Here is a 15,073-nt window from a genome sequence, read left to right on the forward strand (position 1 = left end):
GGAGGGGTACATTCTTTCACCATTAAGTTTTGGGAATTGTCAAATCAATAATTGGTAATTGTTCTTAGAATATGAATATAAAAATTGGGTGATGCAGCTTATCCCATTCTTTGAGTAAATCACTGTCAAATATTAGTATGTTCACGTGGTCAATTAATGAGCTATGATGGGATTATGGGTCCAGGACAATAATACATTGATGCGTTTCTCTTAAATTTTGTAGGATCGGTCTGCTTAAATTTAAGAATTGTCAAATTGAAATTACGTAATATACATTTTATTGGTCTTAATTATTCCCGCCTAGGGGCCAAAATGTAAACGTAAGCAATACGTGGTACCACGTGGAAGGACCTGGATAAGCTATGAATATAAGGTAAGTACAGGGATTCATCTCTTTTAATGCTCCTTTTCAAAATTGGTTGTGGTACATAGGACAACTTCTTAAGTTTGCGAGTTATCAAATAACACGTTTCTAGACAACAGCTGGTTCTGCTTATTTCTTTCTAAGGTGAACAATTACCGGGAGTTATTGACCTAATTGAGAGCTAACTACAACTTATAATTATATGGTTATTTCTAAGATTTAGGTATATCGATAGAGGTACGTAGGACCATTCTTTGGGAATTGTGATAAATTTGGGAATTGTGATAAACAAAAGTTTAGTATGAGGCGTATCAAAGAAGATAAAATAGGTCATTAACCTTCGAAATTTGAAATTTGTTCACATTTATACCCATAAAATGGAACAAAATAGACATCAATATTTACAATGGGACCTAAAAACGTTTACCGAATTTTGTTATTTGATAATTCCCAAATTATCAAATAAAATTTAAAAAGGGGACATCAAAATATACATGTTCTATAAAGGCAATAGACCTCCAGTACATACCCATATAACGTGCTAAATCCCTACCAAAGGGAATAAATTGAGTCAAGAATACTACTAGTTTCTGGACTACTACTACTACATGGACATACTAATTACTGGTGATATTTTAACAGTAAAAGGGAACGATATGGACCACTCAAATTTATAGTGGCATATATTAAGAACATATACTATTATACAAAATTCTTAAATTTGGCAATTTCCAGACTTTAAGGGATGGGACGAAGTACCTCTGCCAAATTCATAATGTATCTACATCTTAAGAAACAAAATAAACCCCTGAACACATTCATATATTCATATAAAATAATAAAGCCCTCATTTAAAGAGAATAAATTGGGTTAATAACCTCCAAAATTTAAAAATTTTGGCAATTTTTATCCATACAATGGAGCAAAATGGACCACCACTAAAATTTTAAATCTGCCAATTTCCAAAATTTAAGGGGGCCAATGAAATCTCAAAATTTTCAAAGGAATGCACCAATGTACCAATATCTTAAGAAATAGAATAGACCCTTCTACATGCCCATATAATCAAATAAGTTAATAAGACCTCTTCAAATGGAATAAAATGGGTGAATAACATCCGAAATTTTAATCTTTGGCAATTTTTTACTCCTGAAACGGAACGAGATGATCCACCCAAATTTATACTGATATTTATTAAGGATGTGTACTATTAAACAACATTTTTTTAATTTGGAAATTTCCAAAATTTAACTGGTGGACATACTTACCCCTCCCAAAGTTTAAGAAGGGTACACTAATACACCTATGTCTTATGTAATAGAATGGACATGCCCATATAACCATATAATGTAATAAGATCTCATCAAATGGAATAAATTGAGCCAAAATCCGAACACGTGGTACAACTTATTGCTTTCGTTTATATTTTGGCAACTTTTACCCATGAAAGGGAAAAAGGTGGACCACCCAAATTTTACCATACCAAATATTTAGATTTGGAAATTTTTTAAAATTTAAGGGGGATTGTCCTGTGTACATCTGCCAAAATTTAGGGGATGGGCCAAGGTAGCCTGCCAAAATCTAGAGGGGTTAGTCCTAAGTACTCCCAACTTATTGATCCTGGGCAAATGACATTGACCTTTGACCTATAACGCCACAAAACTTTTTGCTGACTCGGTGAGATATAACGGGGCCACTACTATGGAGTATATATGTACAAATGTGTGTTGAGTTTCTATATTGATTCCCAATTCGCGTTAGGAGTTTTTTTGAGTCTCAAAATGGTACAACATTCAAGTAATTAATCAGAAATAGCTAAGTTCAATAATGCTAAGAAATCGATAAGTGCAATAAAGTTTTAAACAAATTATGTTTGATATAGGTAATAGAGATATAACGTCTATTATTGCACATTATCAAAATTGCTGTGATTTTGAATCTAGTATTTTGGCTTTTCTTCCAATACTTTTAAAGGAAACATTATTATACCCAATTCAATTAGCGGGTAGTTTTGCATCATAAACACACAACTGAAGTAATTTTTAATTTACATCAAATCGTTTAATAGTTGTTATTTTTAAACATTAATTCTGCGAAGTTATGAAAGGCAATGATAATTTATTCTTGAAACAAATTACAGATGTCAGACTAGTAAGATTTTTGGAAAGTTTTCTCTTATTTTAATGATTTCTCTAAATTAAACTCCCAGTGAAAGATAGGTGATAGTTCCTTATAGACTATAAATGAGATCCTGTAAATGTGATGTGTTCGAAATCAATAAGTTAAACCATTAAAAATCATACATTAAATAAGAGCCCTTCAAATTCAAAATTTATCTTCTTAGAAATCACACATAATTTACTTAAATCAGTGCAGAAGAAACCTGATACACTAGTTGTGTGATATATACTTACCTCATTTTATCTCATTTCCAAATACAAATAATGTAACATCACAGCTGTTTTGTTACAGCGTATATATATATATTGAGAGAATATTTGACTGCTAGGTTGATCGGATATTTTGTATTACTTGTGAGTGTTCATTGTTTGTATTTCGTCCTTTATGGCAGTTTTCCGGCAGTGTAGTGCACTGTATCTGTTGAAATGTATGAAAGCTCTGCATCGATTTTATAGAATCGATAAAACTTTACAATGGAATAGTTTAGTACGTTATGTGATGAACTAAATTGTTGGCTCTACGGTCATCCTCAAACAATAAAAGTTTCTACTTGCAACATAACAAACGGAATTTGTAAAAAGAAAAAAAAACCTGCAAGCCGAAATGTAAGAACGTAGAATAATAGTTAAAATAGAAGCTATGTCTTATGATAATACTACCTCTATTACAAGTTGTGTGAGTGAAGTTTCTGTTTCGCATGAACACCCAATGAGGCGTTATTTTGGAAATCTTGCTTCGTAGTGTACTCCAGTTGAAGATGTAGTGTATTCCATGTGCTCCCATAACACGGTCATATATTTTCATTTTCAATAGTTTCAAATATGTGATCCAAAATTAATATTGGGAAATTCAAACACGTGTATTACCATACATATGTAGGATCGTAAGACAACAACGACCATAACGTGGACTTCTAAATAAATATCCAAAGGATATATCAGAATGGAAACGAATACAGTTAACTAATGGAACTAAGTTCAATGTTTCTTGAAAGAATATCACCTGTTGTTAATCCTCATTACAACGATAATTTATTATATTATTGATTTGTTTCTGATACATGGTAAGTTAGTACAATACATGTATTTACTTTTGATTATGCTAACGGAATAGTAGCTACAAAGTTGACGTAGTCCCTGGAAGCATTACACTTGATCCGAACTTAATTTTCATTAAACGCATTTTAAATGTTACTTATGATGCATTTCAGTTATTAGAAATCATAAATGGAAGTAATTAGAATTTCAGAAATGTTGTAGCACTTTTGAAAATTTAACGTTCATATGTACACTAACGGTCATATGCGAAATTATTGACTGCATAAATGCTTCCTTTCGGAGTTATAGGCTGCCGAAAACATGAAAAATGAAATTTAAAGGCCAATAGCCCAAATACCATTGAACATACCGCAGTGGGGTCTACATTTCACTTAAGAACTAGTATGTTCCCTATCCAAAAAACATTGTTTCGGAGTCTTGCGGTACTTCCTCAACAATTTTTATAGAGGTAGTACTTGAGTACTTTAAATCATATGCGCGTAGTCAAACTCCCTTATAAAAATCTTTGCGTGAATAGCTTAGGAAGCTTAAACGTGAATTTTTGAATAGCGCGCTCATTACTTCCTAAGTGAAGTCTTGAGCCGACTACGGTAGGTCCCATAGTATTGGGGCTATTGACCTTTAAATTTCATTTTTTATGTATTTCGCAGTATATAACTCCGAAAGAAAGCATTTATGCACTAAGGTTGGTATATACTTTTTGTGACAAATCACCTCCCAAACGTTGTCCGAGTTATTTGGAAATGCTTTGGATATATTCCAATACTATAACGATTTGTGCCAAAGTTGTTGTAAGATGTATACAACATTTATGTAACAAAAATTACTTAATTGAACCTAGAAAAAACTATACTGTACTTAATAATCCACATAACCATAATTCCTATTTTCTTTCTAGATGAATTTACATTGGCATGAGTTGACAATTACATGTATTAATGTAAAATCCTTCAAACATTTTGTTCGGATCTCTGCAAGTGCAGCTAGCTCCAAACTTATTATTTCTCTGTCCGGAAATAACGTTTACTTGCTTAACACAGAGATAGCCCTAAGCCATCACAGAACACACAGCCCATTGTATTCTTTGGACACTAAGCTTCTTCTGAGAATACATCTAGCTCTCAACAAAGAGTCCCTTTTTCTTCAGCACAAGAAATTCTTTACAACCACATCCTCACCTCTTAAACTGCTGTAGAAAATGATCGTCATGAATTCCATCAAACTCAGATCTCCAGCACAAGTTAATAACATAGACACGGGACAGATATGTAACCATTTATTTTGGGGAAATATAAAACCCAATGTGAAGTGTCTATATATTCGCTGACAAATATCAGACATGAAAATACGAGAGGATTTGCAATAATATGAGAGGGTTGCCAGCCAAGGAAAGGAAACAAAGAAAACAATACAATTTTACATTGAGAATTGATGCAATGTCCTTCATCACAAACTGTCTTGGGCGCGTGGGGAAAGTGGGACCTCTTGCTATATAGGTGCACACTCCAATTGAGTTACCATGCGAACAATTAATCTCTCTACGTAGTGGCAAACAGATTTTGTTAAACGTGTGGGAGGTATTTGGAAACAGGGCACATGGTATTATGGCATCCACAACTTGAGAATGTCATTCAGCGGATCAGCGACGTCAAAAAACAGTAGGGTGGACTGAATTTCAGATTTTTTCGAAAATAGGTTCGGCGAAGCAGTTATTATTTTATTTTGCGCGGGTGTATTTTGCGGGTGTATTTTAGTGGGCAAAGTATGCCAGGTTTATTTTGCAGAATTTTTAGTCAACATCTTCATGTGCCGCATTGAAGTTTTATGAAACATTTATGCAACCCGCACTGCAGGGTACAATATTTCACGTTTTTGGCTATGTAAAATACAAATATTCTCGTGTTGTTTAGATTCAGCCTTAGAAACAGCTTGAACTATACCTAATGCATCTTTCCAAAACCCACTTATATGCAGTTCTTCGATTAAATTGGCCAAATTTCAACGCTTAAGGCAAGATGATTGCGTTTTTTATTTGTATGTACAAAAAGTTGATTTATTTTGTTTAGCCTAAGAGTAGAGTTTATTTACTTATTTATTTATGTATTTATTGATCTTTTCCTGCAATTGTATTCATTATCAACATTTTCGATCATTTATTATTTGTCCAAAATAACCCGGAACTCGACACGAGGAGGTGACTGCACTTAGAGTTCCACCCACTTTTAGTTCCGCCCTCCCGCTCTATCTAATTTTCTGCCATGGCCTTACTTGGTTGCGTCCTCACTTACTTGCTTTACTTTTCTAGGTGACATAGTCTTTTTCTTGATCTGAGTGTTGGCATTTCCTTGCTAGAAATCAAGACACAGCGTATGAATCCGTTGCGGCTTGCCGGCCCACACACGGATTAAAAAGCTTGCGTCACCAAACGCACTATTGCTCTACTGGTTGGGTATGACATGGAAACGCAGTTATTTCTTCTACGGGCAGTTTCAAATGCAGCACTTCAAGATGCAGTATAAATTTAAACGGAGAGCAAAGACCTTGTTATTGATAAAAATAAGATCAGGAGGGAAAAGAGAAAATTCAGCGGAGCTGTTCAAGAAAGTAAAGACAGGGCTGGAAAATCTGTTAGAAGAGTCTTCATCGGTGGAAGAAAAGACCAGACTCTAACGCAAGCGAAAAAGAAAAACATTAGTAACGATGGCAGATCGAAGAAGAACACTTAACAATAATGAAAAACCAGGTTCAACATATTTGGGCAACGTCGTGCCGAAGTCTGGTAGCGGAGAGGACATCGCCGCATCTGCGCACGAATTTCTGGAGGAAAACGGAACTGATTTGTCAATGGTGGTAGAAGCTGGCTATGACGGTACACCAATAAACACGGGAAGATTTAAAGGGGCTCTACATTGTTTATTTAAAAAAACTAAATCGAGAACTTCAATGGACCGTTTGTCTTCTTCACGGAAAGAATCTACCGCTTCGTTACTTAATGACATTTCGACGGGAGAGCATCGGGTCCAAAAGAAGTTTCCGGACCCATCCGAAGAAATTTCGACAAGTGCAAGGATGCGCCCTTGGTAAAATGCCAAGCAACAAATCTTCACTGGTTGGATGAATTTACAAAAGTTGAAGTCCTCAGTGCAGACCAACAATATTTACTAGCAATCTGCAGAGCAATTCACTCAGGATACTGTTCTTCAAACTTGGCAAACAAGAAACCCGTTCCAGTGGTCCAATCACGTTAGCTCAACAAGGCATGTAGCATTCTTCGATGGTACATTAGCACAGTGAGAGCTTGCGAGGCATTTCTGTGTCTTGTACAATACATGTCATGGTGTATCCCCGGGTCTGGCTTGCCATCCAGCAAAAGCCATCATGCTGTGAAGGACCACGGCATTTATGGAATTTGGGAATCTAGCCCAATTTCTAGCCACGGAATCTAAGCCGATAGTATTCTCTGTATTTTCCAATAATTCGCAGTTGTGAAAAATAAATTTTGAATCGGACGATTACTACGACATGGTGGAGTGAATGACGTTGGCCCCCGCAGAACCTTCGCTCACCAAGATGCTCTCTGACGACGAGATTAAAGAAAATATTTACTCAGTTGCAATGCTCGGAGAAGAAATAACTGCGTTACCGTGCCATACCGAATAAGTATAGTGAATGGTGGGTTCGGTGACGCAAGCTTCTCAATCCGTGTGTGGGTCGGCAGGTTGTGGTGGATTCATACGCTGTGCCTTGGTCTCTAGGAAGAAAATGCCAACACTCGGATCGAGAAAAAGACTATGCCATCTAGAAAAGTAAAGCAAGTATGCGAGCACGCAAGCAAGTAAGGCCATGGCAGAAAATTAGACAGGGCTTAAGTAAAAGCCGGTGGAACTCGAAGTGCTGTCGCCTCCTCGTGGTGAGTTCTGGGTTATTTTGGACAAGGAACAAATGATCGTGAATGTTGATAATTAATTGCATTAGAGGAAAAGATAAATAAATACGTAAATACACTCTATTCTTGTCCTAAATTAAAGCAAAACAATTTTTTTGTAAATACAAATAAAAAAGCAATCGTCTTGCCTTAAGCGTTGAAATTTGGCGAATTTAGGTGAACAACTACATTGCGAAGAACTAAGTGAACTTGGGGAAGGTGAATAAGGTATACTTCAAGCTACCCCTAAGGCTGAATCTAAAAATAAAAGGAAACGAAAAACGAACGAGTTTCACACAGCCAAAAACATGGAATATTGTACAGTGCAGTGCGGGTTGCATACATTTTCTTAAAAACTCGATACGACACATGAAGGCGTTGACTAAAAATTCTAAAAAAAAAATCTGGCACGTTTTGGCCTCTAAAAGACACCCTTTAACCGCTTCGCCCAATCGATTTTCGAAAAATGTTGAAATTCGGCCCACCCTAGTACACAGTGTAATGGAAGAGCAGTGCGGTATGTTTGAAAGCGTTAGTATAACTTATGCTGAAATTAATCCACTCCTTTCACCTTCTATTTTTTTTCTATAATGTATGAACATACTGTCACAGGGAGAGCTAAAACAAAGTTTGAGTTTTCAGAAAACTCGTCGTTTACGGGTACACTCCCATTGGCCAGAACGGGAGAATAATATCATGCGTTGTCTTGTGATCAAGGAATCCGGGGTTTGATTTCTAGTGGTTATAAGATGGTCGAAGCCAACTGTAGGTCATTACATTATTTGCAGTGATATGATAACTGAGAAAGGTTATAAAAGATTAGCATAACAATTGAAGTAAGGAACATAAGCAAACTGAGACATTACTTGGACTCTTCCCTCACCATGTTGATCATATTGAATGCAGGAATAAAAGATGATAAGTGTCAAGCCTCTACGTGTGACACACATTCAGCATTTCAGGGTTGTCAGCAATATGTAAGTCATGTACACAAACATTCACATACTGACATAGAATATTTCAAGGCAAAATCTAATAATTGTACTGGCTGTCACTTCCCTTCTTTTCTGACTATCGTGCAGCTGCATCATTAGTATTTCGCTTCAGAGGCAAGTCCCACCAGCGACATAACTGTTTCTGTTTATTGATTGGTAATTTTGTAGACAACTCATGAACGTATATGTATTTTGCAATTCAGGAGGCGAAGCAGTAAATAAATTCCTGCTATCTTGCTGGAAGATACAATAGTGATTGATGTATACCATTGAATTCGTATCTCCAATATCCACGAGATCTCAGCATCACGTTGGTTTTGCCTTACGTTCCATTTTGAACCCGGCTTGTGAGTTTTCTTCACTCAGCATACTTTTCAACTACATCAAGACTGGTGAATGGTACGATAAAAATACCCAACTAACAAATTGATGAACTAGCCGACGTAATTGTCGGGATAGAGGAAAGCCAGTGGGTTTACGTTAGGAGCAGCCAGATTATATAAAGCTACATAACCCACGAAACAAAAACCTAGTCTTTCCATGGTTTTGAATGACTTTCCGTGAATATGATGAACTTATTCTCTGCTGCCAGATATATGCGCGGCGAGACTGTTCTACGAACTGTCAGGACTTCCAGAAAGACTTCCGATTTGGAAGACGAAGTACGACAAATAACCTGGATTGTCGTGTATGGGACGAGTAAAATCCTTACTTCGTATGGTCACAAACACAAATTCACACTGAATATCTGGGATGGTACTTTGGAAGATTACGTTATTGGTCCATGTATTTTACTAATTGAATTAAATGGAATGTTTTATCCTTATTTGTTCTCAAACGTCCTACCAGAACTCTTGAAAGAGATTAAGCTAGAACTTCAGCAGCCAATTTAGTTCCAACACGACTAGGCCTATTTCTCGCATGACGTACCGGAATGCCTGAATTATGTGAATCCGAGGCAATGGATTGGACGATGCGGTCCCGTTTGTTGGCCTGCTCATTTACAGGACTTGCAGCCATTAGAATTTCTTTGTGGGAGTATATGAAAGCCCTGGATGACGAAATACCTGTAGTGTCTGAAGAAGAGCTAATTGCAAGAAATTCTGCCGCTAGCCATAGGAGCAGAGAGGCACCATATATATCAAAACGTGGTGGGGACTCACTGAATCACCGTTGCAATGCCTGTAGTGAGGTCAGAATACTTTTTTTGAGCACTTTCTCTAACGGTGCATGCAATGCTATTTCTTGAATATTTAGTGACGTCCTCATTTTATTGTTACTTTTATTTGTTGTTTTATTGTTTCATAGTCAAGAAAAATTGAAACGATGACTCCAATCTGTCCACTAGATTAACTTCCCATTAACGCATACGGTCTAGGTTCTCGTTTCGCATATATTGGAAAATCCGTTAAGTCCTACCATGTCTCATAATATAATATGCCTCCTGTGAAATCACTTGCACATGCATCGCACATTGTGAAATGTACATTTTAATACCTTTTGTATGACTTTAACTATGTATACGGTTATATACTGAGAGATCCACAGTTTCTTCTGTTCGCAATAATACATCTTAATTTTTTTATCATTTTATTCCTAACCTAGGTACTGATAGTTTTCTCACTGCACTTGTTATGGTAGAGTCTTATAACATTTCCCACTACAAAAAAGGTAATGATATACCATGACTTCAACCCTCTTGTAGCCATAAGGAATTGACCATGGCATCCTCTGATTATAAGACGGCTCATAATAATATTCATCCGTTTTGGCCAATATGAGTGCACCCGTAGACAACAAGTCTTGAATTTACTTGCAATTTGTTTCTACTGTCCCTATGAAATCTGATATGCCCATACATCATAGAAGAAAAGGGTGTATGTAGTCAGTGGATTACTTTCAGTAATATTTATGCTAATGCTCCGAAAGATGGTGCTGTATTTTTCCATGAAACTGTGTACCTACTGATTTTGCTCGTTTCCGATCCGTTCACTGATAATTTGACCATTTCGACTGCCCGCAATACCATTTATCCTCTTCCCTATTACTACGTACAACGTGACCCACAACCAATAAACTTTCCAAGTTGTTCACCAACATGTACAGATGTCTTTCGAGAAGTGTCCATGGGTTTATTCGCTGTTCTGCAATTTAATAGCATATTTTTATTCCTTCAACTCTTCATATTTCTCTAATTATCCATCTCCTTCAGTTTCAGAGGCAGCAGTGTGGAAAGTTAATTGGTTTTAAACAAATCTGAGAGTATATCTTACCATTTATTGTCGAGATATACACTTTTTTGACCCCTATTATCCTCTGAGCTGCTTAGTGGCTAAACCGTTAGCGTACTCGCCTTTGGCGTACAAGACCTGGTTTGATTTCCGGTGTTAGCCCATGTGGTTCGAATTTCACATTAAACAGTAGGCCCCGTCTCAAATAGCCTTTATGCTGAAAGGGTAGTTAAAACTCAAAGCAAGTCAACTCGACTCAACGATTTTCCCCTTTTTCTGTAACATAACCAGTATTGTTGTTTTTATGTATCATAACAACGCATACGATGTCGAGAAACTGTTATTTGCTACGTGAGAGAGAGAAAAGGGGTACATATGTAAGTCAATGGTAGTGGGCACCTAAATGGTAAAGGATTCCAATTTCGATCCACGACCAAGTGATTTCGTGACAAAAAAAAAAAACTTTGTCTCAAATTCCTTTCTCTCACAAAAGAGGAATGACTGTTTAGCACAGAGTTCATGATTTTGGATCATAAACCTAGAGATACAAGAATTTTACTAAATTTCATTTTATGCACTACTCGTAGTCAATGCTGAAGCTATGTAACCCGCAGCACACACTAAAATAATTTTGCCATCTTCATTCTGTTCTAAATATCTTTTGTATATCAACGACAATTAATTACATTGTGGAACATCATTTTGTTTGTCACGAATCGGACCCACCTTTCCTAACATAATATCTAGGTCCTTCACTTCGTGTGGGAGTCTCTCTCTTTTTCAGCCACTAAACTATTTAGAGTCATGCATTTTTGCAATAACGATTAACGAGTCCTAGATAATAATAAGGCGTCTCAGCTCAATGGCTAATTTTTCTCGAGCTATTCCGTACAAAATTCATTTTCCCACGGTCTTCGACCATTCTAGCTGTTAATTATAGGCTACCATATATATATATATATATATATATATATATATATATATATATATATATATATATATATATATATATATAGAAAGAGAGAGAGATAGATTTTATTAAACAGTAATAAAACAAGACTAAAACTTACCCATATACACAGTGCGCTGCAGACAATACCCATCCTTCATTAATTATTGTAATTCCACAAATATTGGTACCATCAGATAGTAACGCTCCCTATGACAACAAAAATAAACAGAATTAATTTCTGCAGTAGTATTATTGTTATTACAAGCATTTTTAATATTTATAATATTTGATTTTATGTTATATCAAAACTAAGCAACAAATAATTTACAACGTTTTCTGAATACAATAGAACTGTGTGCCGTTCAACTACTAAATATCACGCTTATTTCCGTCAGAAAACATAACAGTATAATGCTCCTCGCGTGTAAATTAGTTGAAAAACTGTAAAATTATTAGTAAAATAACTAACTGAGAAACTTGGATAATATCATAAATTAAACTCAAAATATAAGGAGATATCTATTTATTCAATCTCTGGAAATTAATAAATCTAATTACCTAATATTGAAACTTGAGCATGTAAACATTGTCTTATCCTACTCTTAGTTTTGCGGACAAATTAGTATAGATATTCCCATTGGCTTAAGGAAAAAGTATCCGCTTGCACTTAAAGATGGTTTCAGTATACGTTAGTTCATTTGTAATAGTGTTTTTCATTTAAAGTCGAGATACTACTTCATGTTTGTATTTATCAAATTTAAAGCACTAACATATAAAGAGTTTCTAGCTGTTTAGTATAGTGAAGCAAATAATAGTAAGATAGGTGCGAAGTATAACAATAAAAATAATTCGAAGAAGGTGAGTTAAACACTACTTATGTATATCTTGAATATCACAATGGTATTACTGGGAAACAAGCAGGAAAAAAAAACATTGTTATAAATTGCATCAACAAAATATTTAAGCTGAATTTATGCGAAAGAAGAAAGCAAAAATCTGACAAAGATGTTTTACAACTTGCTAAGTGTAGAGATGTATTTGATGAAATGATTAAATATGCTTTACGACCGGTGTCAAAAACGTCAACCTATGAATTTGATTTGTCGTGAAGCAGGCGTTCCAAGAGTAATTGTATATATGGTGTATATGTTGAGGTTACTTGTGCTTACATGAAAGAAGATATTTATCTATAAGTCTCCGTAGAATCTGATGTAATATTTTTCTACATATAATAAAATCATTGTTATGTCTAAAGGAAGTAAGACAATTATAACAGAATGCAAGCAATAAAGCAGTATATGATTCATATGTTTGTGAGAAAAACCTTCACATAAGACAAGTGAGCGCAATATTCTTGTCTTATATGCTGTCAACAACGTCTTATGTGTATTAATATATACCCTCGCCCTAACGGGATCAAAATGACAAATCATGTTTTCGACTGAATCTCCGCCTATCCCCTATTCGTACTGTTAAAAACACAGTTCATTTCAACTAAAAGAAATGACATGCTTAATCCAATAACTGTACCTCACTGTAATGAATTGCATAACGTTTATATCCCTTAATAGCCAATACAATTTTTACTGGTACTAATTTATGATTAAATTTTTAATTCGTAATTCAAATTTCTTAATCTGTGACACAAAAGGAAATGAAATAAAGTAAAGCAATAAAAACACAATTGGAGACTCAACGAGAAACATCAGTACCTACATATAATGAGAAACATTAATATGCTGTTCGTATGTGTACTTTTGTCTCATGGTGACATTCAGTTGCAGCACGTCCAGCTACTAATACATGCTTCTCGTAAGGTTCAGTAATAGCTCGTACATCAAGCTAAGATTGATTTAATTCACTGGCCACTTTTTGGAGCATTCCCTATCCAATGGAAAATATATCAGAGATGAAGCATACTATAAGAAATAGTTGTCACGAAAGAAATCTACCAAGAAATCTGGATCATCTGTATTGCTTTGTATACGAGGCACAGCTGCATGTATGGAATGAGAGAGATTTGTTGGTCATCTAATAGTTTCCACAGTCTAGAAGAATGAAATGTGTAATAAATGCAAATGCTTGGACAAAATATTAAGGTCCCCATGTTAATTCCAAAAACAGTCCGTTTTAGTACAACCCACGCTTTTGTGAAAAATCCAACACTTCTTGTATTTTTGACTGTAGAAATGTCTCTGTTGAATTTAAATTAAATTCATAACGATCTCGAATCGCGGGCTTTACAAGTGAACTAATTCGATTACACTCACAAATCCATCCTAAAAAAAGACCAAGACTTCCAATTTTTGATGTGCAATGACAATGCTACTTATGTCTGTTGATCATGGTGTGTTAAACTTGTATTCCGAAACCTCGCGGTCTCGATCTAGCACATATTTGAATACGCCTAAACAACAGAACGGGATTGAAAATTTTCGAGTTTGCTTCAATTAATCAGTTAGTGAAAGTGTGTTTTTATGGTTTCTTTCTTTTAACGCTGTAAAGATTTTGTAATATTTAATATCTTTGATTTCGAACTTATGTTGCTTCAATTGCGAATTTCCCAAATTCCGAAATTTAGACATTTCGAAACTCCTGATTCTTATACAAAATAAGTCAATAATTTCAGATTGTAAGTGTTAAACGAAATACAATTACTTTTGTTTGTTGCTCTCGCGAAAAATGTAAGCAGAAATGATAATAAATTCTAGTAGAAGCAGTCACTTTACTCAAATTATACAATAAATAGTGTATTTTATTCTAGATAACTATGATAATGCATTGGACGACGAAATTACATATATAATAATACCCAAATTAAGCAGTGAATTAAATAAACGTCACACGAATTTTTAGCTATTATAATACTATCTTTAAGAATATGAATTATATATTGTAAGAAGAATGTTGGGAAGTACTTCCGAATGAAAAAAAAAATGTCTGCGTACAAATACATAACACAAACTTAAGTATTGCTACTACACGTTTTACTTAATTTGTATTTAACTTTTGCATATAATATGCGCACATTCTGCCTTCATTCATTATCTCAAACGTTATATTTAAGTATTATTGTTAGTTATGCTTTGGAATGGTTCTATGAATATATACATATATAGAACTAATTTCTTTTGATGTAATACTTCTATATAATTAGTCATGAATTGAGAAGTATATCATTAGATACCATAACGTTTTTTCCGAAATGTGAATCCAACTCAGGACTTTAGGACTAGTAGTCCCGCGCCTTGGCATTAAGCTAACATGGTCACTTGTGTTAAGTTCCTAAATATACCTGAATATACAAGACAATGATATTCATATCCTTTCCAAATACAGTTGATTTTTCTTCCTTGCCTTGCAAAAG

At 35.1% G+C, this 15,073-nt stretch overlaps 1 protein-coding gene across 1 annotated transcript in view; it reads right to left on the reverse strand.

Moving 5' to 3' along the window:
* Positions 1-15,073, reverse strand: part of LOC145683520 (trypsin-1-like) — an 84,778-nt gene that overhangs the window by 48,750 nt on the left and 20,955 nt on the right. Inside the window, exon 3 of the mRNA XM_081754861.1 lies at positions 11,825-11,913. Coding sequence (XP_081610987.1) covers positions 11,825-11,913 — 89 coding nt within the window. The remainder of the gene's footprint in view (positions 1-11,824; positions 11,914-15,073) is intronic.

The sequence above is a fragment of the Thermobia domestica genome, chromosome 4 (genome assembly GCF_964235325.1).
Source record: "Thermobia domestica chromosome 4, izTheDome1.hap1.1, whole genome shotgun sequence".
Lineage (NCBI taxonomy): Eukaryota > Metazoa > Arthropoda > Insecta > Zygentoma > Lepismatidae > Thermobia > Thermobia domestica.